Consider the following 26,080-nt stretch of genomic DNA (forward strand, 5'->3'; position numbering starts at 1 on the left):
TGCTTGCTATTTTTTTCAGCTGAAATTTGATTTTTTTTTTCAGCCGAATTCTTCGAAAATTCAATTTCTGACAAAATCGAAGAATTTGGAATTCTGATTTTCTGACGTTATCAGAGGCTGCGTAATGTCGCGGCTGCGAAATGTCCGGGAGCCTTAACAAATCTTTCATTCAGTTCAAATTCCTGAACAAACCTGATCTTCACATTATTTTATTATCTCTATTCACATCACTTTACTCTCTGATCTCAACACGATTTTCGGAAGACGTCATTTTTTGGGAACTTCCCACTCTGGGTATTTCATTCGCCCATGGTCTTCGGAATCTTTAAAAGGTCTAAACCCGAGTCCAAGTTCAAAAATTAAACCCTTCTATTTTTTAAACTGGTATGGAAGAAATACGTTCCATGGTTACTGGAAATTCTGTGAATTTAGCATTGCCATTGATTTCAAAGATTGCAATGATTCATATCAATGAGACCATGCGTCCCTCACCATCTTTAAAAATCGTTCTCTTTTTTTTCGGAAGATCATAAGATCTACATTCGATTTTTCTTCATGGTTCCTTTGTTCTTCTTCTTCTTCTTTTCTGCCTTCTCTTCTTCTCCTAACGTGATCTTTGTAGACTCTACCATTTTACTGTAAAATCAAAACCGATGTTCTATCGTTCTCGATAAAATAACAAATTAAGCGAAAGGGTTAGATAGCATCTTTAAAAATCTGTCTTTATGGTATTTTTCTCAAGAGTATCAGATTGGAACAACTTTGAAAATCAACTTCCTTCTTCTTCTCATTTTTCGATACTGATCTTCTCACTTACCAGTACAAAACAATGTAAAATGAGCTATTGAGTAAATGAAAAAAAGAAAGAACTCGATGCATATTTTTAGAATCCTTATCTTATATTTTCACACCTCAAAACATCGACTCATCAGCTGTCTTCTTCCAAAATTTTCTGTCTGCATTGTCTCTTCCATCTGTAGCATTCAGCTTTTTTTTGATAGCGCACTCTAATATTTTTGGCAATCAATCAAGCCACACTCACTGCTTAGAAGTAACTGTTTACCCAATCGAATAAGCTTCACTCCTCCTATAAAAATTGAGTTTCTGCACTTTTCTGCACTAAAATATGGATCTGTGCTATCGTCACCATAGATACTCAACTACTTCACCATCGGATATTTGGTATACTGTGGAAAGTGAAAAAGTAGGATTCGAATTCTAATTCTCTCTAAATACTTTCCCAATTTAACAACAACTGCACTAATCAGTTTCATTCTCTGGTTCAATTCGATATATTTCCAGCTGGGAGTCACTCGTTATCTTCAACCAAAAGGTGGAGATCAGGCGACTCCTACCACGTCATCAGCATTTGGTGGAAGAAGAGCCGAAGAAGGAAATGTGGGACTCACAACGGCACAGACACAGGATCAGACGATGAATTCTGGAAGTAATGGACAGCTACCGGTAGCTTCTGGAGATGTCTCTGTGACTGCGAACAGTGGTCAACTAGTACTACCCATACCGCTTTTCAGTCAAATGAGGTTCACTGATTCCAATATGGTGAGTGTCAAGAATTTGAAAAGTTTTTGTATCCAATTCACTGATGTTGCAGTCTTTGAACCGCCATAATTGGATCAAGGATACATTTACGAGAAGAGAATGCTCTCGATTTATTCCATCGAGTCGGGATCTCAGAAAGTGTGGATGTGGAAGATCGAATGAAGCTCATCGAAATATTCCTGATCTTACTTCCGAATTCCTAAGGCAAAAACGATCGTTAGCAACATAGAGCAACAAAGATCAATCAGTACTTTCGATAATGATGACATTCAAGCACAGAACACTACTTATACCGTAAGTTGAATGGTTTTCGTAGTATTTCAAAAGTCAAAATTTGCAGAGACGTGGTGCCAATGAGAAATGGAGCCTTCGTAGACATACAGTATCCCTCGCAACAAATGCATTCGGACAAGTCGAATTTCAAGGTTGCAGTTTGAGAGTTTTGTTTTTCATCCAAATTTTCAATTTTAGGTGGTCCCCATCCATACAAAGCACAGTATGTCAGAATGAATTTTGATACTGAACCAGCATATATCATGTCTCTATTTGAACATGTCTGGCAAATTGCTCCTCCTCGTCTCATCATTACAGTGCACGGTGGCACAAGCAATTTCGAGTTGGTTTTCATTAAATTCCGAACTAAATCATATTATCTTTTATCAGTCTTCAACCGAAACTTGCCCGAGTCTTCCGCAAAGGTCTTCTAAAAGCTGCATCAACAACTGGAGCCTGGATCATAACGAGTGGATGTGATACTGGAGTGGTGAAACACGTGGCAGCTGCATTAGAAGGTGCTCAGTCTGCGGTACGAAACAAAATTGTGTGCATTGGAATTGCTCCATGGGGACTGTTGAAGAAGCGAGAGGAGTTCATTGGACAGGATAAGACGGTTCCATACTTTCCGAGTTCATCGAAAGGAAGATTCATTGGATTGAACAACAGACATTCATACTTTTTGCTCGTGGACAACGGAACTGTTGGAAGATACGGAGCAGAAGTGATCCTTCGAAAGAGGCTCGAAATGTACATCTCGCAAAAGCAGAAAATATTTGGAGGCACTCGGAGTGTTCCAGTCGTTTGTGTTGTTCTTGAAGGTGGAAGTTGCACAATTCGATCGGTTCTCGACTATGTCACAAATGTTCCACGTGTTCCCGTAGTGGTTTGTGATGGAAGTGGCAGAGCAGCAGATCTTCTTGCTTTTGCGCATCAGAATGTCACTGAGGATGGGTCAGTAGTTACAATCTAAAGATTCATTTAGGATTTATTCGTTTCAGACTTCTTCCCGATGACATCCGTCGACAAGTACTTGCTCTTGTTGAAACAACATTTGGGTGCAGCGAGGCTGCAGCTCATCGTCTCCTTAACGAACTCATCGTATGCGCCCAACATAATAATCTACTAACAATCTTCCGACTCGGAGAAAAAGGAGAACACGATGTGGACCATGCTATTCTCACGGCTCTTCTCAAAGGACAAAATCTCTCGGCATCGGACCAATTGGCACTTGCGCTTGCATGGAATCGTGTAGATATTGCGAGATCGGATGTTTTTGCAATGGGACATGTAAGTAGATTTTGAAATGAAAATAAGCCAATAACTTGGTTTAGGAATGGCCACAAGCTGCTCTTCACAATGCAATGATGGAAGCACTGATTCATGATCGCGTTGATTTTGTACGTCTACTTCTTGAACAGGGAATAAACATGCAAAAGTTTCTCACCATATCTCGGCTCGATGAGCTCTACAATACCGACAAAGGACCACCAAATACCTTATTTTACATCGTCAGAGATGTGGTTAGAGTGCGTCCTGGATACCGTTATAAGTAAGTAAGACCAGAACAGTCGACATTATTTCTATATTTTTCAGATTGCCGGATATTGGGTTGGTTATTGAAAAGCTGATGGGAAACTCCTATAAATGCTCTTACACTACTTCGTCATTCCGAGATAAATACAAACAAAGGATGAAGAAATTAAAGAATCTCCAGAAAAAAGCTATGGGTGCTTTTCTCAACAGAACATCTTGTGGTGGTTCTGGACTTGCGTCGAGACAGTCCACAGAAGGATTGGGTGGGCTCGGAGGTGGACCTGTTGCTAGCGTTTTCGGAAACTCGTTTGGAAATCAGGAACCCATGTTCGATGCTGGAAATCGATCAGCTCTAAGTGGATCACGGGCATTGAGCAATCACATATTATGGAGGAGTGCATACCGCGGAAATGTGAGTTTGAAGGAGAAACATGACTAATTTTTTTAAAATTCAGTTCCCAACCCTCCCAATGCGACCTCCTAATCTTGGCTGCGACTCCCGCGATGGTACATCTGAATTTGAGGAAGAACTATCTTTGACATCAGCCTCCGATGGTTCACAAACAGAATCCGATTTCCGATACCCATACAGCGAGTTGATGATATGGGCGGTTCTTACAAAAAGACAAGATATGGCAATGTGCATGTGGCAACACGGAGAAGAGGCGATGGCGAAGGCTCTTATTGCATGTCGATTGTACAAAAGTATGTCAACGGAAGCCGCAGAAGATTACTTGGAAGTGGAGATCTGTGATGAGCTCAAAAAATATGCAGAGTGAGTTCATAGTAAGGCTAAAGAATATTTGGAGCTATGAATATATTTCCAGAGAGTTCCGTCAGCTATCTCTCGAATTATTAGATCATTGCTACCACGTCGATGATGCACAAACTCTCCAATTGCTAACTTACGAGCTATCCAATTGGAGCAATGAAACCTGTCTCGCACTGGCCGTCATCGTTAACAACAAACACTTCCTTGCTCATCCATGCTGCCAGATTCTCCTTGCCGACCTTTGGCATGGAGGTCTTCGAATTAGAACACATTCCAATATCAAAGTTGTCTGCGGACTAATATGTCCTCCATTCGTTACGATGCTTGAATTCAAAACACGTGAAGAGTTGTTGAATCAACCACAGACTGCAGCTGAACATCAGAATGAAATGAACTATTGTAGTTCTTCTTCAAGCTCATCCTCATCGAGTTCTAGCTCAAGTTCAAGCGATTCTAGTACTTTCGAAGATGACGATGACGAGCATAATCATGATCAGAAGAGAACTCGCAAGAACTCTCAAGGAAGCGTCCAATCAATGACAATAGCTAATCTATTCCAAAGCAGAAGACGAAAGGCTAAAAAGACCGAGAAATGTGATAGAGAGACAGACGCAAGTGCTGGAGAAATTGGACACAAACAAACTCAGAATGGAGGTTTGACGGCAGAGTACGGTACCTTTGGAGATCAAAATGGCATATCACCAAATCGTGCTAATGGTCGTTCTCGTTATATCAGTAATCATCGATCCGATCTGAGCAAACCAACAACCGATGTCTATGGATCTGATCGTAAGCAAGCTTTGTCTGGAGTTGAATTTTTTATCCAGTTCTCTTTCAGCGAATCTCACAAAACTACAAAAATCGAATCTCACTTCGACGGATCGTCCAAATCTAATGGAACAATTTCAAGGAACCGTAAGTTGTGCATATAATTTATTCAAATCTTATGATGACTTACTCATTCTAGCGTAAAATAAAAATGCGTCGTCGGTTCTACGAATTCTACTCAGCTCCAATCACTACTTTCTGGTCATGGACTATCTCATATGCACTTTTTATCATCCTCTTCACCTACACTCTTTTAGTTAGAACGGAACCAGAACCCACTGTGATTGAATACATTCTGATTGCATATGTTGGGGTTTTTGGGTTGGAGCAGCTGAGAAAAGTGAGCATTTTTGTGACCCTGACCAATACCTGATTGCTGAATTATAGATAGTGATGTCAGATGCGAAACCGTACTATGAAAAAGTTCGAACGTATGTGTGCAATTTTTGGAATTGTATTACTATTCTTGCAATCACTTTGTACATTATTGGTTTTCTGATACGATGCTTTGAGTAAGTTGAATTTGGGATTTTGCGATTTTTAATTTTTTTTTTATTACAGAGACATTAAATATCGTCAGTACGGAAGAGTTGTTCTGGCATGCGACTCCGTGTTGTGGACTATGAAAATATTGGACTATCTGAGTGTTCATCCGAAATTGGGACCTTATGTGACGATGGCTGGAAAAATGATTCAGAATATGTCATACATAATTGTGATGTTATGTGTGACTCTTCTATCATTTGGATTAGCTCGCCAAAGTATCACTTACCCAGATGAAGAGTGGCATTGGATTCTGGTTCGAAACATCTTCCTAAAACCATATTTCATGTTGTACGGAGAAGTCTATGCTGATGAAATCGACACTTGTGGTGATGAAGGTAAGGACTGAATATCATTAAATCCTAATGCTTGATTTCATTTAGCCTGGGATCAACATTTGGAAAATAATGAACCTGTGATCCTTGGAAACGGAACATCTGGGCTCTCATGTGTTCCTGGCTACTGGATTCCGCCTCTTCTCATGACCTTCTTTTTGCTCATTGCTAATATTCTGCTAATGAGTATGCTAATTGCCATTTTCAAGTGAGATATCAACCTAATTTCTTTAAGATCATAGAAAATAATCTCCGTTTTACAGTCACATTTTCGATGCCACCGATGAAATGTCGCAGCAGATTTGGTTGTTCCAACGATACAGACAGGTATGTTGATCACTTGATTCTTCAGTCCCGGTTATAATTTAAAAAATGTTCAGGTAATGGAATACGAATCAACACCATTTTTACCGCCTCCACTGACTCCTATTTATTATTTTTATATGGCTATACAATTGTTGCGATATAAGTGTAGCAGTGAAAAAGTGCTATGGGAGAACCCGATGTTCGACTTTTCATTAAGTATGAAATTTTCATTTGTGACATAATATATTTGAATTTCTTTCCAGAATTATTCTTGAATGGCGATCAAATCGAAAAACTGCACGATTTCGAAGAGGACTGTATGGAGGATTTGGCACGACAAAAAATGAACGAAAAGAATACGAGTAACGAGCAGAGGATACTGAGAGCGGATATTCGGTTAGTCCAGAGTCCTAAGTGACCTTCTGCAATCAGAATATTTTTCCAGAACTGACCAAATCCTCAATAGGCTAGTTGACCTACAAGCTAAAGAAACGATGGGACGAGATGCTATCAATGACGTTGAAGCTCGTCTGGCTTCTGTTGAGAAGACACAAAATGAAATTTTGGAATGTGTTCGTGCTCTTCTCAACCAGCACACTATGCCGACGATGGGTCGTTGTATGTCTCCCTCACCAGAATCGGTCTCTGGAACACCTGGTCCGATGCTTCTGAAATTACCGGGAAGTAATCCTATAATAGAGGAACAGGATAACGAATCAGCTGACAACAACAGCAGCCTTCCACCTGGACCAATCAGAAGGAACAGAACGGCTACAATTTGTGGAGGATACGTTAGTGAGGAGAGAAATGCGATGCTTTTGTCTCCGAAACCATCTGAAGTATCTGGAATTCCACAACAACGACTTCTGTCAGTGGCATCTATGGATCCATTGCCTGCACCGCATGCAAAGTTGTCCACAATGTCGATTCGTCGTCGTCACGAGGAATACACATCGATCACCGATTCGATCGCAGTCCGACATCCCGAACGTCGGCTACGGAATAATCGTTCGAACAGTAGTGGTCATGATGATTCACCAGTTGATTCTGATGGTGGAGATAATATGATCCCGTCGCCAAGAAAGCGATCTACTAGAGATCTTCGTATCAATCCTACGTTACATGCCGATGAGTCTCCCAGCAGAGAACAGATTTATGAAAGTGTAAGTGATATTCTGATGGAAGAGCATTTTAATTATTTGTTTTCAGGATCGACAAGATGGGGGAGAAGAAGAAGACGAAGCTCAAGCGGATTGTGAGTTGACAGATGTGATAACTGAAGAAGAGGACGAAGAAGACGATGAGCTGGACGGAGAGGATGATGAAGAGGATCCCCAACATCACCATCATCACCACCACCATCATTCTCATCTCATGCAACATCCAAAAACATCATCTACTCGAAACCGACCAATATCTAATACTCTAGAAACCGATTTATCTGATGGAGAGCAGATTGAGGTTGAAATGAAAAATGTAAGTTTGATGAATTGAGAATAACTCTTCATTTCTGATATCTTTCAGCCTGTCATCCATCAAATTGTTAACGAAGAAGAAGAAGCAACAGCAGCACCTCACTCAACTCCTGTTCTTGTTTCTCCTTCCACTTCAAGGGCTACGCTTTCTACGGAGAAGAAACCGAGCACTTCATGATTTTTACGCATTTTTACTATCGTACTCTTCTTTTTTTCCCATATTCAGATTTCTGTGTATCACTTTTCCCCCTTTTTTCTCTGACTTGCAATCCCGTTTCTATACTTTCGATTATTTTTTATTTTTCATTGCGGTTATTCTTTTTTTTTTCTTTGCGAGCATCCATACCACAAGAATTCTGTCCTCGTGCCCATTTTACCAATTCTAAGTCATTTGCTTTATGTTTTGTGATTTCCTTCCGATTCGCAGCGGGTTGCTCCCACTTCTCACTTTTTTCTGTTTTCTGAAACTGTTTTATCCCGGAATTCCCCATGCTTTCTCAATATATCTTTTTTCTAGAGTCAATTTTATTCTTTTTTTGTTTCCCTACTTTGTTTCATTTGTCTTTTTCATAATTCTAGCTCGGTTTAGTTGTCATTTATATAAAATTAAGATTTTTGGAATTCCACCTTCAAAAAATACCAGACATCAACACACATCCACCGACGCATTCACCTTTCATGTTATTACTTTCGTCGAAACTTCAAATTTGACTCACATTGATGAGAAAACGAGTCAATAATTCATGCAGTTGCTCGATGATTTGAAGAACCGCCCATTCGGAAAAAGTCAACAATAAAAAAGGGGCAGTAGTAGAAGAAAAAGAGGTCGTGATATCTTTTTCCTAGACTGAACTAGACCACTTTTCTTTGAATAAGTGACTAGTTTGGTTGCTCTGTGGACATCATACATGAATTCTGAATTCTGCACGGATTTGTCAGTTTCTTCACGTTTCTTCTAGTTTTTTTGCAGATGATTCCAAAACCGAAATCTAGGTAATATATTCCAGAACCAAATCACGAACACTTTTAAAAAATTGGTTTTTTTTTCTGGCACAGTAATCTCCTTTCAGACATGTTCCGGAAGTTTGATCTTTTTGAATTTCTTTTCGGCTTCTTTCCTTTCTTTTCAAAATTTCCGCCCAAAAATTGGGAACTATTCCCAAAAATGTGTTTTCTTTCCAATTAGAGTCTTGTGACCGAATGCGGAATTTTTTTAGTTTTCGCAAAAGTTTTCTAAATTGGACAAACTGCTGAAATAAGCTTTTCTTCTTGGGTTAACAAAAATTTTTGACCAAAGATTATTCTAACTTTTCTTTTTCACTCATTCTTCCCCTTTCGCACTATTCCAACTACCGTACAACCTGTAAAAGAAGGGCCGCTAACTGATAAATTTGAGCAAATCTATCTCGGTTCCTGCGAGAGGTATAAAAATTGTCAACTGATAAATTGTTTATCATAATATCAGAAGTGTTTCGTCGGTTGACATATTTTTGATATCTAGCAATGGAATCTAGATAATTAAGCTTGAACTTAACCGTATGGGGGTCCTTCTATTACAGGTTCTACGGTAATCAGATTCAAACGAAATTCAAAAAAGTTCCCGAACGACTAGTAAAAAACCAAGAAAAAACGATAGAATGTGATAGAGAGAAAGAGAGAGGACTTGCGTGGAATGTTGAATGAGTCTCTTTGAGGAAACTTCATTCCACTCCATGTTCGTACCACCTATTTACCTTCTTCTTATAGAATAAAAACACACTTTCAATTTACCTATTAATTTAAGTGAATTCAGTTTAATATCATTGGAAAGTTTTTTTGTTTTTTGAATTTAAGAATCGATTCAGTGTGAGCAACGGCGCAATGTACTTTTATTGCAGCCAGACTTCAGAATGATGTCATAAATTCTGAAATCTGGGTTCCTGGTCATGCTTAAGTCAGATGAAACTCATAAAAATTTCAGTATTGAGAGCAGGGGTCTCATGCAAAAGTGTATCTCGTTTTGTGAAAAGATTGTATGAAGCAAACTTTTATGTTTGGATAATGCTTTAGAAGACTATCCTCAATGTTTTTAATTCATATCCCAGTATTGGACTAAATTTTGTAAATGAAACTTTTGTCATCTGAAAATCTGTTGACATTTTATATCATCAAGGAAATAAGTTGCTAAATACTGCTGTCTTCTCTCGATGCTGCATATTGAGGCAAATAATTCGGAGGGTACATCGAGGCGAACCGATTCAGGAGTACAAAATACCTGAAAAATCCGAATTTCGTACCCCCGAATAGTAGGTCTTGTACCCCGCCGTACCCTCGAATTTTCGTACCCTCCGAATTATTTGCCAAAAACTGATCACTAAAAACAGTTGAGATAATTTACATATTTTCGAGGGTTTTATAACTTTCCGAGGGTAATTTCAGATGATAATTCAGATGATTTGCGAATTCGAAATTTTTGATTTGGAAATTACCAACGTTACTTAGCAAGCTATTTTAAACGGAAACAGCTTTTGAACATGTTTTGAATAAACATGTTTTGACCACACTTTTTTCTCTGTCCCCAAACTATAGAAACTGAGTCTTTCATAGTTTGCAAAATTGAATTTTCAAAAGTCTGTAGACCTGAAAGCATGGATTTCTACTAATTCAATTGTCTTGATTTGCTTCCATTTCTTTTTTGTGGTTCTTTTCACGTATTCAGCTCATTCTCCAGTTACTTCAATTAACTGCTGTTACAATTAACTGATTTTTAGATTCCCTTTTCCTATTCCCTCTCTTTTCTTCATGACCTCAATTGATCTTTCTTCTCTACACTTTAGTTTTTATTTTGTCCAACTGAAAACATTGATAGAATTTGAAATTGTTGACATCCGTTCGTGTTTAATCCCTAAAAGAGAAGCATCTAGATTCATTGAATTCCACGAAAACCGCTTTCTGTTCTTGGGGAGACAGACATCGGAATATGAAAACATAGACACCCTCATCTCGAGAGAGGAATTATGACTTTTTGCTGAAATATTTCCGGCAAAAAACATGTGATAGAAGAAGACGAACGAACATCTCTTGTTGATTAGAAAAAGAGGTTCCGGATGGAATTTCAATGAAGTGACTAAGAAATTTGGGTTGTGACGTAGTTTGTAGACTTGTTAAGAGGGATTGGGGGTCAGGGACATAAAACGTTGGTGTTTTTAAATCAGTTTTTAACAAAAAAACGAAAATATATTGCTTTTTTTCAATGACCCAATATGGATAATTTGGGATTTCATTTCAGTTCAAAATAGAAACGCATTTTTGGTGCCAGAAAAAATAGTTTTGAGTAACACACTAGAAATAAAAAAGTCGAATCTTCCTTTAAGGATCCTAATAGTTTTGTGTCTTGTTTTTCTTAATTTTTGATTGAACTTATTATCAAAGATGGAGATGCCATTTTTAGAATTTCCAGAATGTTTTTAGTTGAAAAAGTGATTTGAGAATTAGAAAAAAAAAAAACTAAAAAAAAAAAAAAACTTTTTCATACAGTTTTCAAAACGAACTTCAGGCAAAATGTGTCCTCCGGTTTCAATAAACAGTAGACAAATTTTGGCGCAAATTGCAAAACGGACTCTCGAGTTATCATGCTCGGTTCAAAAATGGTATGGTTCGGCTCAAGAACCATAAGTCGGTTGAATTAAAATTTGGACCTTCATAACTTTACTATTACTTTACTTTACTATTAACATTTATGACCTGTGCATATTTTTTTAAATATTGGTGAAAAATTGTTTTGTTCTGTATTGGAAATATTATGTAAACAAATTCTCAAAAAGTTCATGAATATTTTTCAGCCAAGTTATGGCTCGTGAGCCGCACCATACATTTTTGCTCCGAGCATCGTGAACAAAGAAAAAAGCCAACCAAAATTTTTGCTGGTGTTTTTTGGGGCCGGACACATATTATCAAAAAATTTGTCGTGAGGGAAAACGGTTTTTTTTCTAATTACTGATAAAGAGAAATTCAAAAATAAAAATAAGAATCAAACTCCGTAGCTAGTTGTTTAAAAAACTCCTGGAATATCTGTATTTTGTGGTAGATGAAAACCAAATATTGAAAGTATAGCTGATTTGGTATTGCCATTAGTGTTATCTAGAAGTATGATTCTGAATCTCCTCATCTGAATCACAAATCACATGTTTTTAAGTTGTACGCAGTTCTTGTCACGTCAGCTCTCATGTTGATTAAACCGGAAATTCAAATGCATATCAGCGATTCGACTCCTTCACTCTCTTCATCCATTTTTGCTCTTTATCATCACTCTCAATCATCCTTCTCATATATTTCACACCCTCATCCATTGCTCCGTTCTAGATTTTTTTTTTCGATTTTTCGAGAAGGAATACAGCAAACATTCTAACATAAGGCCACCCAATACTTACACTTACTGTTAGAGCTTAATTATCTCAATTTCACAGCAAAAGTATGTCAACTGATGAAATGTTGCTTATATTATTAAGAACATTTTGCCAGTTGACAGATTTTGGTTACCTCTTCTAAAAATTGGGATAATTAGGCTCGAAATGCAAGCAATGGACTCTCATAAGAGTGTTTCAGCTTTACAGAAACGACGTCTTCACCTTTCCTGAAATGGGATTTCGGAAGATATTAATATCAGAAATTAAGTTTTTGGTAGAAAATTCTCTATAGAAATAGTTAAAAAATAACATACTCGAATTAGGCTAAAATTTTTTTCAAATGGTCAAAATGACTCTTCTGAAAGATTTCCAATTCTTAAAGAAGCAGGTTCAAAATTGATGAAAAACATACTTTCTTTTTAAACTCATTTACCTTTCTGCGTTTTTTGAAATTAGACGATTTCCGCTCTTAATTGGAATATGTGTCGTCTTGTACTATCACGAAAGAGATGTTTCCTCAGGTAACCTAATGTAATAGATTGATGAATTGGTACTTTTTCCCTATCAAAACCGCTTCATACTCTCCTAAATCCTACAATTTCACCCAATTCTCTCTTTTTCCAAAACAATAATTATTCAGATTCAAACTGTCGAAACAATCAATTTCCGTGTTTACTATCACCGGCAACGGCGCCACCATGACGAGAGTTCGGCCGGCAACGACAGAGATTCCAGATGCGACGACCTCGAAATTCCATACGAAAGGAATTGAGGCACTGGTCACAATGGCTGCAAAAGTGAGCCTAACGAACATTGACTCTTCGACGTAGTTTTCAATTCTCATCCAAAATGTATTAAATCTCAAAGATCTTCAAAAATATCTCCAAAATGGATTTCTCGTCTTTGAACCTTTCCAACCTATTTTGGTACTTTTAGAATTACTTATTTATGAAGGTCATCATATGTTTTTTTAAAAGTTAGCTAAATTTCGGAAACATTGAACTTGGTTTAGCTTATATTTCAGCTGTTTGGAGCAGTCTCTCGTAAATTGGAACGTCGTCAATCCACGAGTTCCAGCGATGAAAGCATTGAATCTGGAATAGCTCCGAATGTTCATGTGAGTATCCACCTATCGTTCTTCTCTTAAATATTAATTCTCTTCTTATTTCAGTTACCCGCTTATACACAGAGTTCAACGAGAAAGTGAGTTTTTTTTTCTGAGAACAAAAAGGTGTTTGTTGTTTTTACCACTGAAGATATTGGTAGACGTTGGTGACGTCTTTGTTTTTGCATCGAGATACATAAAGATTTGTGCTCGGATTTCGTAGAACCCAAGATTATAAAAGTGTTAGAAGAACTTCAAAAAGAAAGGAACTATGAAACATGAAAAAGGAACAAGGCTAAAGTAATCGAAATATTGTCTCTAGAGAATCGGCGGGTATTGACCAGTTTCTGGTCGGAACTTGCCCAACAACGGCTGCGGGCCATGATCAGATTTTGGTTGGAAGTTGAAAGTTGAAATACTACCGCGGTATAAGTTTGTTGCAGTTTGGTTAGTTTAGTACTTATCCGGAATCAGAACAACCTCCGACCATTTCAACTTTCAACTTCAGACCAAAATCTGACCATGGTCCGCCATAGAGCCGTTTTTGGGAAAGCTCCGAGCAAAAATCCCAGTTTCCCTGTTCATTTTTTAAATAATTTTTTAACATTTTCATAATTGTTTTTTGGTTCTACGAAACCCCGAACACAAATCTTTAACCGGAACATTTTTCAATACAAAACCAGAAACCGAAAGTTGTCTTCTTCCCAAAACCAGCCTCTAACTTTACAGATTGGCGTTTGGTACAGCAGCCACAGAAGAGCACAAACCGTTGGACGACTTTTACAACAATTCAACACTCACAAACATTTCCAAATTGTTCTGTGCAATAGTTCTTCTGACTGCTTTCTTTCTGGTCATGTCCAGAAGTCTTCAATTTGCATACGAAGCTCAACAGGCAGCAGCGGCAGCAGCTCGTGCAGCAAATCCTTCCTCCATATCGAATTCGACAACTTTAAGTTCACTTTTTGAGATTCCAGTTAACATATAATTTGTTTGTTTTCTTGTTTTTCGAGAGAAAAAAATGTAGTGGAAAAATGGAAGCGTCAGAATTCGAAAAGATTTAGCTCTCCCTGACCTACGGGTAAGTTTGATGACTCCGATTAAAACACCTAGAATCTTTTCTTTTTTTCAATTTTCTTTTCGTATTCTATTATAGAGCTCTTCCCATAAAATCGTCTGTGTCCAAATTATATCAGCGGGTGTTTTTTGTCATTTAATGATTTGTGAAAAAGTTGTTTTCGTTTTGTTTTTTGGCTGATCGAGTAAATGAACTTTTTGCATTTTAATGGCTGTTTACTGATTTCTGAGATTATGTGGGCTGCTTTAAAGGTTACATGAAATAACAGGAAATTAATAACATGCTAATTTTTTTTGAATTTTTGCGATTTTATTCACTCGAATTGTTGAATTCGTCAACTCAAAGATTAAAGAAATCTAAGTTTTTTTGAGAACCTTCATTTTCAAATTCAGATTTCGATCGAGATAAATAAAAGATGTTGTTACTTTGTAAAAAAACAGATCATATTATTCTGGTATAAAAATTCGGAGCTGTGGAAGAGAAACTTCAGTAGGCGTGGTCGAAGGTCCCACAACAACAACTACAGTAACCCAAAAACATTTTAATTTTCCGGATCCGATTGTTTAAAAGAATAACAACTTTTTTCTAGATGTATTTTCAACTTTTTTATAGGTGTTTTCAATTTCTTATTGTTAGTTTCATTGGAAACTTCCGAAACAGAGCGAAATTTAAATAACCTCTACTGAACAAGAAAAAAACAAAAACAGCTGTGGTTTCTTGAAAATCTGCGTCTCTCGGAATGTCAACTTATTCAAAAACTTCCAATTATAATTCTAATTTTGCTGCCTGCCAACCAACTCTCTACTCCTTAGAGCTCTCGAATTTTCTCCTTCTCATTCATTTCTTTTCTTTTTTTTCACGTCTTCCCTGAACATTTTTTCCCGTTTTTTAAACAAAATAATATTACATGGAATAGAAGCTGAGCATCTAAAAAACAATTACTCAAGTAGTGAAAATTACGTCAGTAGACCATATTAGTTCATAATTTTTCAGGTTTTCTGTCAGACACCATGATTAATGACTGATCATAAATTTCCAAGGAAAAGGACAGATCATGAATTTGTATTTTTTTTCTGAAGTAAAGTGTAGTTTCTGAAGTGGAGACCGACTGATTTCAGTAAATCGGGCCCTGATTTTATAAAGTATGGTTCCGATTCCAGTCTCTGTTATTCTAATGAATGTGGTGACTTTTCATTTAAAGTACACCAATCTAAATATAATTCCTTGTTGATTTCTGCACGAACTGGGGCGTGGGAAAATATTCACCAAATTCCTATTCTTTTTTGGTCGAGTCCCGAGTTCTAGGTTATAGAAGTTTCAGATGAAAGATCAAAACTTTCCATTTAATTTTGATTTTCCCACGATGAATTGTATGTGGAGGCGGCTAGGAAAAAGATCTGGAAACCTAAAACAAAATTGGTAGATATTATTTGAAAACAAATATCTCTCACTCCACCGTCTGGTTGTGGTTCCTTTTTCACTTCTTATCATCGACAGACAAAAAGTGAGAGACACGTTCAATTATTAAGACATATCTCTCCTGTCTGTCTCTGATTTGCCTCTGTTCTGTTGCCCATGGAAACCAACGAACATTGAGAAGAAAATATAAGTTTTTTAGCGAGATAAGTGTACAGAAACCGAGGGAACACAGAGAATGTGAATCCCGTTTCTTTTGATTACTGCCGTTTCTCAAATCGTATCCTGGAATCGTAGTTCTCATTGTTCTCTCTTTTTATTATAGCAAATGTTCTTATATGAACGCTTGTCTGATTTCTGAATGCTCACCGGAAAAACCCTCTTCACCTGGAATTCTGATGAATCATTTTTTTGGGTGGAATTTTCAATCGTGTTCTTTGTCAAGTTTTCATCTATAGAACTCACTATGAGATTATAGGTTTTAAAATTTTTCTTCAGTTTTCCATCAGATTGAATTTGATCTAACTAATTTGATATTAAACCTGCTTCAAAAAATATGTCAATCTGAATCCCTTTCTACCTCATTGTTTTATTTTGAAGTTATCGCGCACCTCTCCCTTACTTCAAAGCCACTTAATTTCAAAACGGTATATCTCAAAAACGAAAATAATTGGTGAAAATTTGTCAATTGCAAAATGTAGCTCATGAACATTTCTACATGTTATGTTGTTTTCAGCACTTTGTAAGGCTCCTAGTTTTGGAGATATGCGCCTTTAAAGTTAAGGTCGATAGAGTCATCTACCTCATCCTCCAGTTTTCAGACAATGATAAGTAACTTTCAGTCAGATTTCATTAGTTTCGTTTTCGTCTAGACCATATCCCCTGAAACTTCAACACTTCCTAGGTTTTTTAATGTCCAATTCGTCATTTCTTCTCGGGTTTCAAAGTAATATTTTGATTCATTTCTTTGATTTTCCAAAATGTATTTCAGATTGGCAATTCCATTTTCAGAGCTAAAAAGATAAAGTTTTTGCTATTTCTAAATGTCTTTTTTCTAGAAGCTATATCAGTTAACATTTGGGAGTTAGCGAAGTGTGAGAATTTATAGGACACTGGTACTTTTTTTCAGTTCCTAAAAACAAAAACGAAAAATATTACTTTTAGAGCATAATGGAACTCGGTTTTCCGGATCAATAGTTTGGAAGGTGAAACATGAGTGTTAAAAACTGGAAAACATTTTATTTCCATCTGAAAAAGAGCAACCGTTATGCTTCAATGCCTTCCTTATGCCACGTCACATAACTCTTCTATATCACATGTTATCTCCTTTTCCTCCTTCTTCTATTTCTTTGTCGTCTTTCCCTTTTCAAACTTAATGATTCTAATAATTTTTGCTCCAATGCTCCAAAGAGCACAACCACCGAGACCCAACAAATATCAGATTTATGTTGAGAAGAAAGAAAAAGAAAAAGAAGAAGAAAGCAGGTGCAATTCTTTTTTTTTCTACACAGAATTACGGCTAGTTCACTCAGTTTCCCCAATATTTGATCATCTCCAAAATTAGCTTTCTAGTGCGAGATGATTTGATTTTCTGGAATACTTTAGAGTCTTTTTTGAGCTGACAAAAGATTCTTTGAATTTTTTGAACATTGTCTTTCTTTTTATATTCATCTCTCTCATTCCAAGTTCGTCGATCTATATATATTTTTCCTGCAATACATTTTTGAAAATCTTGTTTGCACGTTTTTTTTTGTGGGGGCATAGCTCAGGGGTAGAGCGCTCGCTTCGCATGCGAGAAGTCCGGGGTTCAATTCCCCGTGCCTCCAAACGCTTTTTTGATACCTTCTGAAATTTACATTTTACAGATGCATTGAGTTAAGCAATCAGATAAATGGGATCGACGTGTTCATCGCCGGAGAGCAAAGAGCAAAACAGGATAAACTCAATCATCGACAAACAGATACGAAAAGATGAAGACAATGAGATTGGAAACCAGAAATTGTTACTTCTTGGAACTGGAGAGTGTGGGAAATCGACCATTTTAAAACAGATCAAGTGAGTTACAGCTCTAAAAGTATAATTACGATCAGTTAATTTCAGCATTCTTCATAGTAGCGGGTATACTAAAACGGATCTGAAAAACGTGGCGGGTACGGTGTATAGCAACATTATTCAAGGAATGGCAACACTTATAAAAGCAAAAGATCAGTTTTATCATGAAGTAACCAGTCCTGAGTTGGATGTAAGTTTCTCAAAATTTTAACTGAAGTACTTGAACTGTTTAACTCTAGACACAGGTAAGGGGGGGGGTTGTCGAAAAGCGTACGAACAGCGGCTGAAATTTTGAGGATTGGCTATAACTTGCCTCTTTAAGCGAATGGGGAAATTTTTTGACAAAAAGCATGGAAAGCAAGCATAAAAAAGAAAACATCAGTAATCAGACCATAATGAATAAAAGTTTTTTTTTCTGAAAATATAGGAAAACATTTTTTTTTCAATCATATGTGTTTTTGAAAGAATATTCTACAAAAAACATAGTTTTTTGCTTACAGTCCGGTTACTAATGTTTGCCTTTCATACTTGTTGACGAAAATTTCCCCGTTATCTTAAATAAGACAATTAAAATCGACTCTCATAACTTCAGTCGCCGTTTGTACGCTTTTCGCCCTACTTGTGGAATTATATAAGTTTGAATGAAGTCGAGCTCTCTGATGGAATCAAAATGTTGCATAATTATAGGCTTGAGCATTGACAAGCATGACGTTGTCTCCCTGGGCTCATTCAATTTCATTCTAAACCAATGAGTTCTTTAGAAATTACTGGAGCTGCTCTATACTTGCACTTTGAGCTATACTTGCACTTTGAGCTCAATTATCTCAATTTCTATAAGAGATAACAAAAACTTGTCGAGTGATAAATTTTTTGTCATAATATCACCAACATTTCATCAGTTGAAACATTTTTTATATCTTTCATAGAAATGGAGATAGTTGAGCTCAGAGTGCAAGTATAGGGTGACCTTCTATTAAAGTGCTTACGGTAGCTCTGATAACAGTCAAAACCGTTCATTTCAATTCCAAATCAGAGGTTCATATTCATTTCCAAATCTCAGGCCGATGCTCAACACATTCTCGCTTTGGCTGAAAGCAGCAAGGATGCAATGCCATTTATTCCACTAACATTCAATTCAATAAAACGATTATGGCATGATCCTACGGTCCAGAAGACGTTCGAACGTAGAGCTGAATTTCAGATGATGGATACTTTGGTTTAGTGAGTTTTCAACTGAAATCCTCGAATCCAAGTTTTGATATTTTCAGTTTCATGAATGAGATAGATCGGATAAATGATCCAGAATACATTCCAACTGTAGATGATATGCTCCGGATTCGGATACCAACTATGGGAGTAGTTCAACAAGTTATTGAAATCAAAGGGACCAAATTCAGGTTAGTTTTACTGTTTTTATTGTGGATTGGAACTGATTTTAACAGGATATTTGATGTTGGAGGTCAACGATCGGAGCGAAGGAAATGGATCCATTTGTTTGACAATGTAAATGCAACAATTTTTATTTCTGCCATCAATGAATACAATCAAAAACTGAATGAAGATGGAAATGCGGTAAAAGTTATAAAAATTTGATTTCAAAAAACTATTTTTTCAGAACCGGATGAAAGAATCCATCAAACTATTTGAGACAATTTGTAATTCTAGATGGTTTGTGCAAGCAGCGATGATATTATTCTTGAACAAACGGGATTTGTTTGAACAAAAATTGAAGACAACTAGCATAAATGTGCTATTCTCCACTTATTTAGGTATAATTCCTGACTCACAAATGTTTAGAATAGAAGACCATGTTTCTAAATATCATCTTTAAAAACCGGGTCTTGCTATAGTTTTTTTAAGAATCAGACTTTTCGTACCAACCAAATTAGATATGATAGAACTCGACGAGTTCTACAAAATGATAGTATTTGAATAACTGTGTCTTGTTTATGAACACATTTAAAAACGAGACGGCAAAAACCGACAGGGCCTGGCTTGGCACAGATCGACACAGTTTTCCAAATACTACGTTGATATCTAATTTAGTTGCTCGAAAAATATTGATTCCAAAAGTAACTATGGCAGACCCGGTTTACAAATATGCTAAATATTGATTCTAAATTCAGGATCGAATGATTACGCAGAATGTGTTGCTTATATTCAATTGCGTTTCGAAAGACTCAACAAGTATGCTGATGTGAAGAAAATCTACACCCATGTCACATGTGCAACTGATACGAATCAGATTCAACTGGTCATTGATAGTGTTGTTGATATGGTTATTGGGAGGAATTTAAGAGGAACTGGCATGGAATAGTTTCTTTTAAAATGATCTCTTGAAATGTTAGTTGGCGCTACCCCAAACTGACTGAGAAAATATGCTCTGCCTACAAACGCTGAAGCTGGATGAATGAGAAGAAAGAAGACCAGAGAATTTGATTCTCTGCAACTTTGGACAGCAACGGAATTTCCGAAACTTAATGACAAGTTTTTCTTTGGGATCGCACACTTTTTCCTCACATTTTACTGGTGAAGTTTGAATATTACTCATTCATTTGCAATATACAATTACTCTTTTTTTATACTCTTTGTTTTTTCTCCCATATCTCTGATTTTTACAATAAAGAGTTGAGATACGGCATTTTAAGAGATATTCAGATTCTAAGATTTTGGAATTCTGAGGTTCTGAGATCATGAGATTATAAAATGTATTGTTTGAGTTGCAAAGATTATTGCAGTTTTCGAATCTCAATCACTGTAGTTTTTCACTCACCATCCGATCACTGTAGTTTTTGAATTTCAAAGATTACGGTAGTTTTTGGATTTAAAAAAATTACTATAGTTATTGAACTCCAAAGATTACTGTAGTATTAGGTTGGCGGGAAAGTCTTTGTCACTCTGTTTGTTTAATCACTGTTCTCGTATATGGAGGCTGTGTATGATATCGACTCTAGTGAATAACAAGGTGATAAGAACCTTCCATATAAACAAGTCCCCATCTCCTTCCCTGCTCCTCATCTGTAATTGAAACGATATGTTTGTTCCCACTGCTATTCACATCAGACATGTTTTGATTTACCTCTTCCTATCTCACACCACGATGAAGGATTCGGAAACTTTCTTGAAGAATGTGTACAACACACATGCCCCTCACTACAATACTATTCGCAATTGGTTCCATCGTTTCGAAAAAGATGACTTCTCGCTCGATGAAAAGGATCGCTCTGGGAGACCCCGTGAGTTGGATTTGGACAAGCTGAAGCACGCATTGCAATCGGATCCATTTCAATCTAGCCGTGAACTAGCTGTCACATTCGGAGTTCACCATAGCACAGTCCTTGAAGGTTTGAAGTCTCTTGGAATGAGAAAACTTTTTGGTCGATTCATACCTCATCACCTGACTCAAGCCAACCTTGACCGCCGAGTCGACGATTCGATTACTCTTCTCACTCTCCACGCGGGCGATCGATGGCTGGACCGGCTAATAACCGGAGATGAGAAGTGGGTCTTCTACGATAATCACCACAGGAAATCCCAGCGGGTTGGAGAAGGAGAGAGCCCACAGGATGTCCCAAAACCCGACCTTCATCCGAAAAAAGTTATGCTCTCTGTGTGGTGGGGAGTGGACGGCCCCATCTACTGGGAACTTCTGCCCGAGGGCAAAACAATAACTGGAGACCTCTACACTACTCAACTACGAAACCTCAAGAAAGCAGTCGACCGTTCGGCCCTGAAAGACAAGAAAGTGTACTACAACATGATAACGCTCGCCCACATGTTTCGAAACAAGTGAAGCAGGAGCTGATGGGATATGGATGGAATGTTCTCCCTCACCCCCCGTATTCTCCTGATCTTGCTCCTTCCGACTATTGGTTATTTGGCGATATGACACGTGCCTTCGAAGGAAGAAGCTTCAATTCCCGTGGAGCGGTCGAAGCGGCACTCAAACAATACTTTGCCTCACGCCCGGCTGGATTCTACCGCAATGGAATCCATAAATTGAGGGAACGTTGGAGACATGTTGTTGATAATGATGGACAATATAATTAATTATTCGGTTATTTTTTCTTTGAGAAATAAACTATTGAAAAAGTGACAAAGACTTTCCCGCCAACCTAATAAATACGGTATTTTCACCGCACTTAAAATGCTTGTACAGATTTATTTCAACTTTTTTTTTCAGGCCTATAACGTTTTGACCATATTCATGGCCCTTTCAATAAATTCATAGCTTTATCAAATTTGTTCACGAGTTCAAGCTTATGTGCGGGTCACTTCTCAAAAATCCTATTTGCCAGATGTAAGTTTCAGAAGCCAAAGCAAACAGAGATTCTCCACAACAGCCTCGAAAACCTCGAGGTCTACAAGGTACGTCTGAGAAGCGATTACGGAAGACAGGGAACAAACTCGAAGATCCACGGACTGACACATTTTTTTTTTTGGACAACGGACAGTCAAAAATGACCGGACAGCTGACTACGGACAACGGATTCTGAGATTTTGAAATTCTTAGATTCCGAGATTCTGAGGTTCTGAAATACTGAAATCCTGGAATACTGAGATTCTAAGATTCTGAGGTTCTGAAATACTGGAATTCTGGGATTCTAAGATTCTGAAATTCTTAAATTATTTTTTTGTATGGGGCAACGGACAACATACAACATTTTTCACGAAAATTCCAGAAATTTTAATTACAAACTTTCTGGTAAACTGACGGAAAACAACTTTTTCCTCGGACAACTGACAACACAGAAGAAGAAACACGAAAGCAAAGCGAAAGAAAAGAAACAACAAAAAAATCGAGTTCACAAAGTTCTAATATCCAGAAGGCGTCCAGTTTTGTGATTGATCCGTAGCCTCCTCCCTCTGAAAAACATTGAAAAATTTTTAAACAATATTTCATTAACTTTACCTCGTCAGATTTTTTGCAAATATTTTTCAGAGCGATGTCCGTTACCGGCGTTGTTGCTGATGGGAGTCCCACATTCATAGATTCTCTGGTTTCGGAAATTTCATAACTTTTGAAATTTTCCTATCTAGCATAAAAATTTTAACTGAACCCCTAGAATTTTTTAGTCTCGCTTTTTCCTTATAATGGGGCACCCAAAAACATTTTTAAGAAGTTAAAAAAATTTTTTAAGTTTTTTTTTTTAATTTTGCCCCTAATCTCTCCAAACTATGTAGAAGTTCTACAGTAGAACTTTTTCCTCACGTCCAATTTTCTTTTCCTTTTTTTGGAAGATTTATAATTACACGTCTTTTTCACTTTTTTTGTCGTCTATTTTTTTGAGCCAAAAACACTTTCGTGGAAATAAATAACAACGAATTCGAATATTTCCTATCACCGAAAAACCCCAAAACTATCAAAAAATCATTATTTCACAAAACTTTTACAGTTTGGTTTTACGTATTTTTTCCTACTTGAAGTTTCAAATGCATCGGCTAAGTATGTTTATTGGGGGCTTAGAAAATGCTTCCTCTTCCACCATTTAGTTTCAGTACGTAAAAAGAACAAACAATTGGGAACGACTCCTAGAAAAAGTAAAGAGAAAGATAATAAGCCGCCGCCACAGGACCCATTGGAAAGAAGTAAAAAAACGAGATCGGAGAAAGAAGTGGCTCAGCCGAGTCAAGCGATGACTGATGAGCAGACGAATCGAGAGAAGAATATCAAAAGGAAACAGGTGGGTGCCCGTTATTTTGAGCCAATTTATCTTCGTTCCTATAAAAGATATAAAAAAAGTTGTTAACTAATGTAATGTTTTTGAGGTTTTGATGAATATTTTATTAGTTGACAATTTTTTTCATCTTTCACAGGAGCGCAGAGAAATGGGCGTAAAGTTTCAAAGCTTTCTTATAAGATTGGCGTCCTATTCCCCCCGCACCCATGCGTCCTCGGTTCCTTTGGAAAAACGTATCTTGGTTGATGTGGAAGTTATTAAAAAATTGTTAACTAATAAAAGTTTTTGAATTTTTGATAAATATTTTATCAGTTAACAACTTTTTGATATCTTTTACAGGAACCGAGATAATTAGCGTCAAAGTAAACAAGCTTTCGTGTCTCTTCCTCTTGCTCGCAGGCGTCCTTGGTTACTTCGAAGGAAGTTATCTCAGTTTTTGTTGAAGATAGCAAAAATTTATCAACTAATAAAACATTATTGAGATTCTGATCAACATTTCATTAGTTAACAAACTGTTGCTATCTCTTACAGAGGCTGAGACAATTTGCGTTCAAGTTGTTTAGTGCCCTATCAGTGGATTAATTGGTTCTTTAAAAATGCTGAATTTTTGTTCAACAGGAATTAATTGAAATGAATTTCCAGCTCGTCAAATTTGTCAAGCACGTTCTCGAAAAGGGTCCTTCCGGCTTACAAAAAGAGTTTTCTTCCATGAAGCGATTCAACGATTTCGAGAAAATGAAGGCATTCAAACAAGCTCAGGAACGTGGCAAAAATCGATACAAAGATGTGGGATGTCTGGATAATAATCGTGTGAAGCTTGCACCTCCATGGCCATACGACTACATTCATGGGAACTATGTGGCAACTCCAAACAATGCTAAACGATTCATTTGTACACAGGCACCACTAGAAAAGACTTGCGCAGATTTTTGGTTCATGTGTTTGCAGGTGATCTCAGAATTTAGGGAATTTTTCATTCCTTGGGTTTTCAGGACAAGGTTGAAGCGATTTTTATGCTGTGCAACCTGATGGAGAAAGGTGCCAAAAAGTGTTTTGAGTACTATCCATCCAAGGATAAAACGTTGGAATTTGAAGAGAAGGGACACAAGATTACGGTCAAATTTTAGTCGAGCAACAAGGTAGATATCCAAAAGTACTGAAATTCTGAAATTCTCAAATGTTCCAGATGAAATTCTCGAAGAGCGAGGCAAAGGTGATGGAGACTGTACTGACAGTTGAGGGTCAAGGAGCAACACTAAAAACCACTCACTATCATTGGGTTGATTGGCCGGATCGTGGAGTTCCTGCGGCTGATATGGCACTTTGTGAATTGCTAGCGAAAGCAAGATTATCAAAGTTAGATTGCCCAAAATTTTTTGAACGAAAAATCATTTTCGAAATTCTTCCAGGGCACCGATCGTAGTCCATTGCTCTGCTGGAATCGGTCGAACCGGGTCTGTAGTAATGATTGAGTACATGATGGATCAACTGTTATCCGGGCAGGTTATCGAGGACAGTGATAAGATTCTACAGAAGATTCGAGAACAACGAAATAACTCTATCCAAGTACAGTAATCTTCAGATACAAAGTTTGAATTTTCCAAAATATTCAGACCGAGCACCAGTATCTCTTCGTTCATCAAGTCATGATGAACTACTTTATGGAGAAGAAAATGTTCGATGAAAATGCGAAACTGGCACATTTGGATTTCACGGAGAAGTATCACAAAGCTGTTCATTAGAAAACTTCCGATTCCCTTTTTAAGTGTAATTGTGTGTAGAATAAATAATTTTGTATTATTTCTTGACTTGGCGGATCACAGCGGTTTCGGGCCGGGTCAAAAAATTCTTCCGGCCCGGCTCGGCCCGGATACTGATTTTTTGAAAAATTTCGGAAAAATGTGTTGAATTCCATTCTGAGATTCTGAAATTCTGAGATTCTGAGATTCTGAGATTTTGAGATTCTGAAACACTAGAATCCTGGAATACTAATATTTTGAAATTCTGAGATTCTAGGATTCTGAAATTCTAAGGTTATGAGATTCTGAAATTCTAATATTCTGAAATTCTGATATTCTGAAACTCTGAAATTCTGAAATTCTGAAATTCTGAAATTCTGAAATCCTGAAATTCTGAAATTCTTAGTTTCTGAGATTCTGAGTTTCTGAGATTCTGAGATTCTGAGATTCAGAGATTCTGGGATTCTGAAATTCTGAGATTCTGGGATTCTGAGTTTCTGAGTTTCTGAGATTCTGAGATTTTGAGATTCTGAAACACTAGAATCCTGAAATACTGATATTTTGAAATTCTGAGATTCTAGGATTCTGAAATTCTAAGGTTATGAGATTCTGAAATTCTAGTATTCTGAAGTTCTAATATTCTGAAATTCTGTTATTCTGAAATTCTGAAATTCTGAAATTCTGAAATTCTGAAATTCTGAAATCCTGAAATCTGAAATTCTGAGTTTCTGATATTCTGAGATTCTGAGATTCTGAGATTCTGAAATTCTGAGATTCTGAGATTCTGGGATTCTGAAATTCTGAGATTCTGAGTTTCTGAGATTCTGAGATTCTGAGTTTCTGAGATTCTGAGATTTCTTATTTGACAATCAAATGGACGTATTATCCAGATCTGTATTATTTAACAAACACTTATTATCCAGATCTGTATTATTTAACAAAATTTATTATCAGCAGGCTCGAACGTTTTTTTGTAGTCGCTTTCTTCACTGATTT

General features: G+C 37.1%; 4 protein-coding genes and 1 non-coding gene across 5 annotated transcripts in view; all 5 read left to right on the plus strand.

Annotated features, from left to right (window-relative positions):
- The window catches only part of Cbr-gon-2, a gene marked incomplete at both ends in the record, with an annotated part of 15,017 nt that extends 7,211 nt beyond the window's left edge, over positions 1 to 7,806 (plus strand). The window contains 22 exons of the mRNA XM_045239832.1: positions 1,303 to 1,560; positions 1,613 to 1,776; positions 1,809 to 1,854; positions 1,901 to 1,985; positions 2,032 to 2,176; positions 2,224 to 2,787; positions 2,835 to 3,123; positions 3,168 to 3,385; positions 3,430 to 3,781; positions 3,825 to 4,144; positions 4,197 to 4,930; positions 4,980 to 5,056; positions 5,109 to 5,309; positions 5,357 to 5,481; positions 5,531 to 5,850; positions 5,896 to 6,055; positions 6,111 to 6,174; positions 6,228 to 6,369; positions 6,417 to 6,549; positions 6,599 to 7,316; positions 7,339 to 7,629; positions 7,678 to 7,806. Coding sequence (XP_045094895.1) covers positions 1,303 to 1,560; positions 1,613 to 1,776; positions 1,809 to 1,854; positions 1,901 to 1,985; positions 2,032 to 2,176; positions 2,224 to 2,787; positions 2,835 to 3,123; positions 3,168 to 3,385; positions 3,430 to 3,781; positions 3,825 to 4,144; positions 4,197 to 4,930; positions 4,980 to 5,056; positions 5,109 to 5,309; positions 5,357 to 5,481; positions 5,531 to 5,850; positions 5,896 to 6,055; positions 6,111 to 6,174; positions 6,228 to 6,369; positions 6,417 to 6,549; positions 6,599 to 7,316; positions 7,339 to 7,629; positions 7,678 to 7,806 — 5,535 coding nt within the window. The remainder of the gene's footprint in view (positions 1 to 1,302; positions 1,561 to 1,612; positions 1,777 to 1,808; positions 1,855 to 1,900; positions 1,986 to 2,031; positions 2,177 to 2,223; positions 2,788 to 2,834; positions 3,124 to 3,167; positions 3,386 to 3,429; positions 3,782 to 3,824; positions 4,145 to 4,196; positions 4,931 to 4,979; positions 5,057 to 5,108; positions 5,310 to 5,356; positions 5,482 to 5,530; positions 5,851 to 5,895; positions 6,056 to 6,110; positions 6,175 to 6,227; positions 6,370 to 6,416; positions 6,550 to 6,598; positions 7,317 to 7,338; positions 7,630 to 7,677) is intronic.
- Positions 7,807 to 12,711: 4,905 nt separating this feature from the next.
- On the plus strand, positions 12,712 to 14,106 carry CBG12519 (the record flags this gene model as incomplete). The annotated part of the gene is made up of 4 exons (XM_002639999.1): positions 12,712 to 12,810; positions 13,038 to 13,130; positions 13,185 to 13,216; positions 13,848 to 14,106. 4 exons carry the CDS (start codon positions 12,712 to 12,714, stop codon positions 14,104 to 14,106), a joined length of 483 nt encoding a protein of 160 aa, XP_002640045.1.
- Positions 14,107 to 17,366: 3,260 nt separating this feature from the next.
- On the plus strand, positions 17,367 to 17,438 carry CBG28975. The gene has a single exon. It is a non-coding gene (tRNA).
- Positions 17,439 to 17,503: 65 nt separating this feature from the next.
- Cbr-gpa-15 lies at positions 17,504 to 19,981 on the plus strand (the record flags this gene model as incomplete). Its single annotated transcript, XM_002640000.1, has 7 exons — positions 17,504 to 17,667; positions 17,713 to 17,854; positions 18,725 to 18,885; positions 18,933 to 19,061; positions 19,107 to 19,236; positions 19,280 to 19,433; positions 19,791 to 19,981. 7 exons carry the CDS (start codon positions 17,504 to 17,506, stop codon positions 19,979 to 19,981), a joined length of 1,071 nt encoding a protein of 356 aa, XP_002640046.1.
- A 3,319-nt stretch (positions 19,982 to 23,300) lies between these two features.
- CBG12522 lies at positions 23,301 to 25,087 on the plus strand (the record flags this gene model as incomplete). The annotated part of the gene is made up of 6 exons (XM_045239851.1): positions 23,301 to 23,348; positions 23,988 to 24,293; positions 24,338 to 24,460; positions 24,532 to 24,701; positions 24,755 to 24,911; positions 24,959 to 25,087. The coding sequence occupies 6 exons, from the start codon at positions 23,301 to 23,303 to the stop codon at positions 25,085 to 25,087; spliced, it is 933 nt and encodes a 310-aa protein (XP_045094896.1).
- Positions 25,088 to 26,080: the final 993 nt, after the last annotated feature.

This window comes from Caenorhabditis briggsae (assembly GCF_000004555.2).
Source record: "Caenorhabditis briggsae complete genome, chrI, whole genome shotgun sequence".
NCBI classification, from domain to species: Eukaryota; Metazoa; Nematoda; class Chromadorea; order Rhabditida; family Rhabditidae; genus Caenorhabditis; species Caenorhabditis briggsae.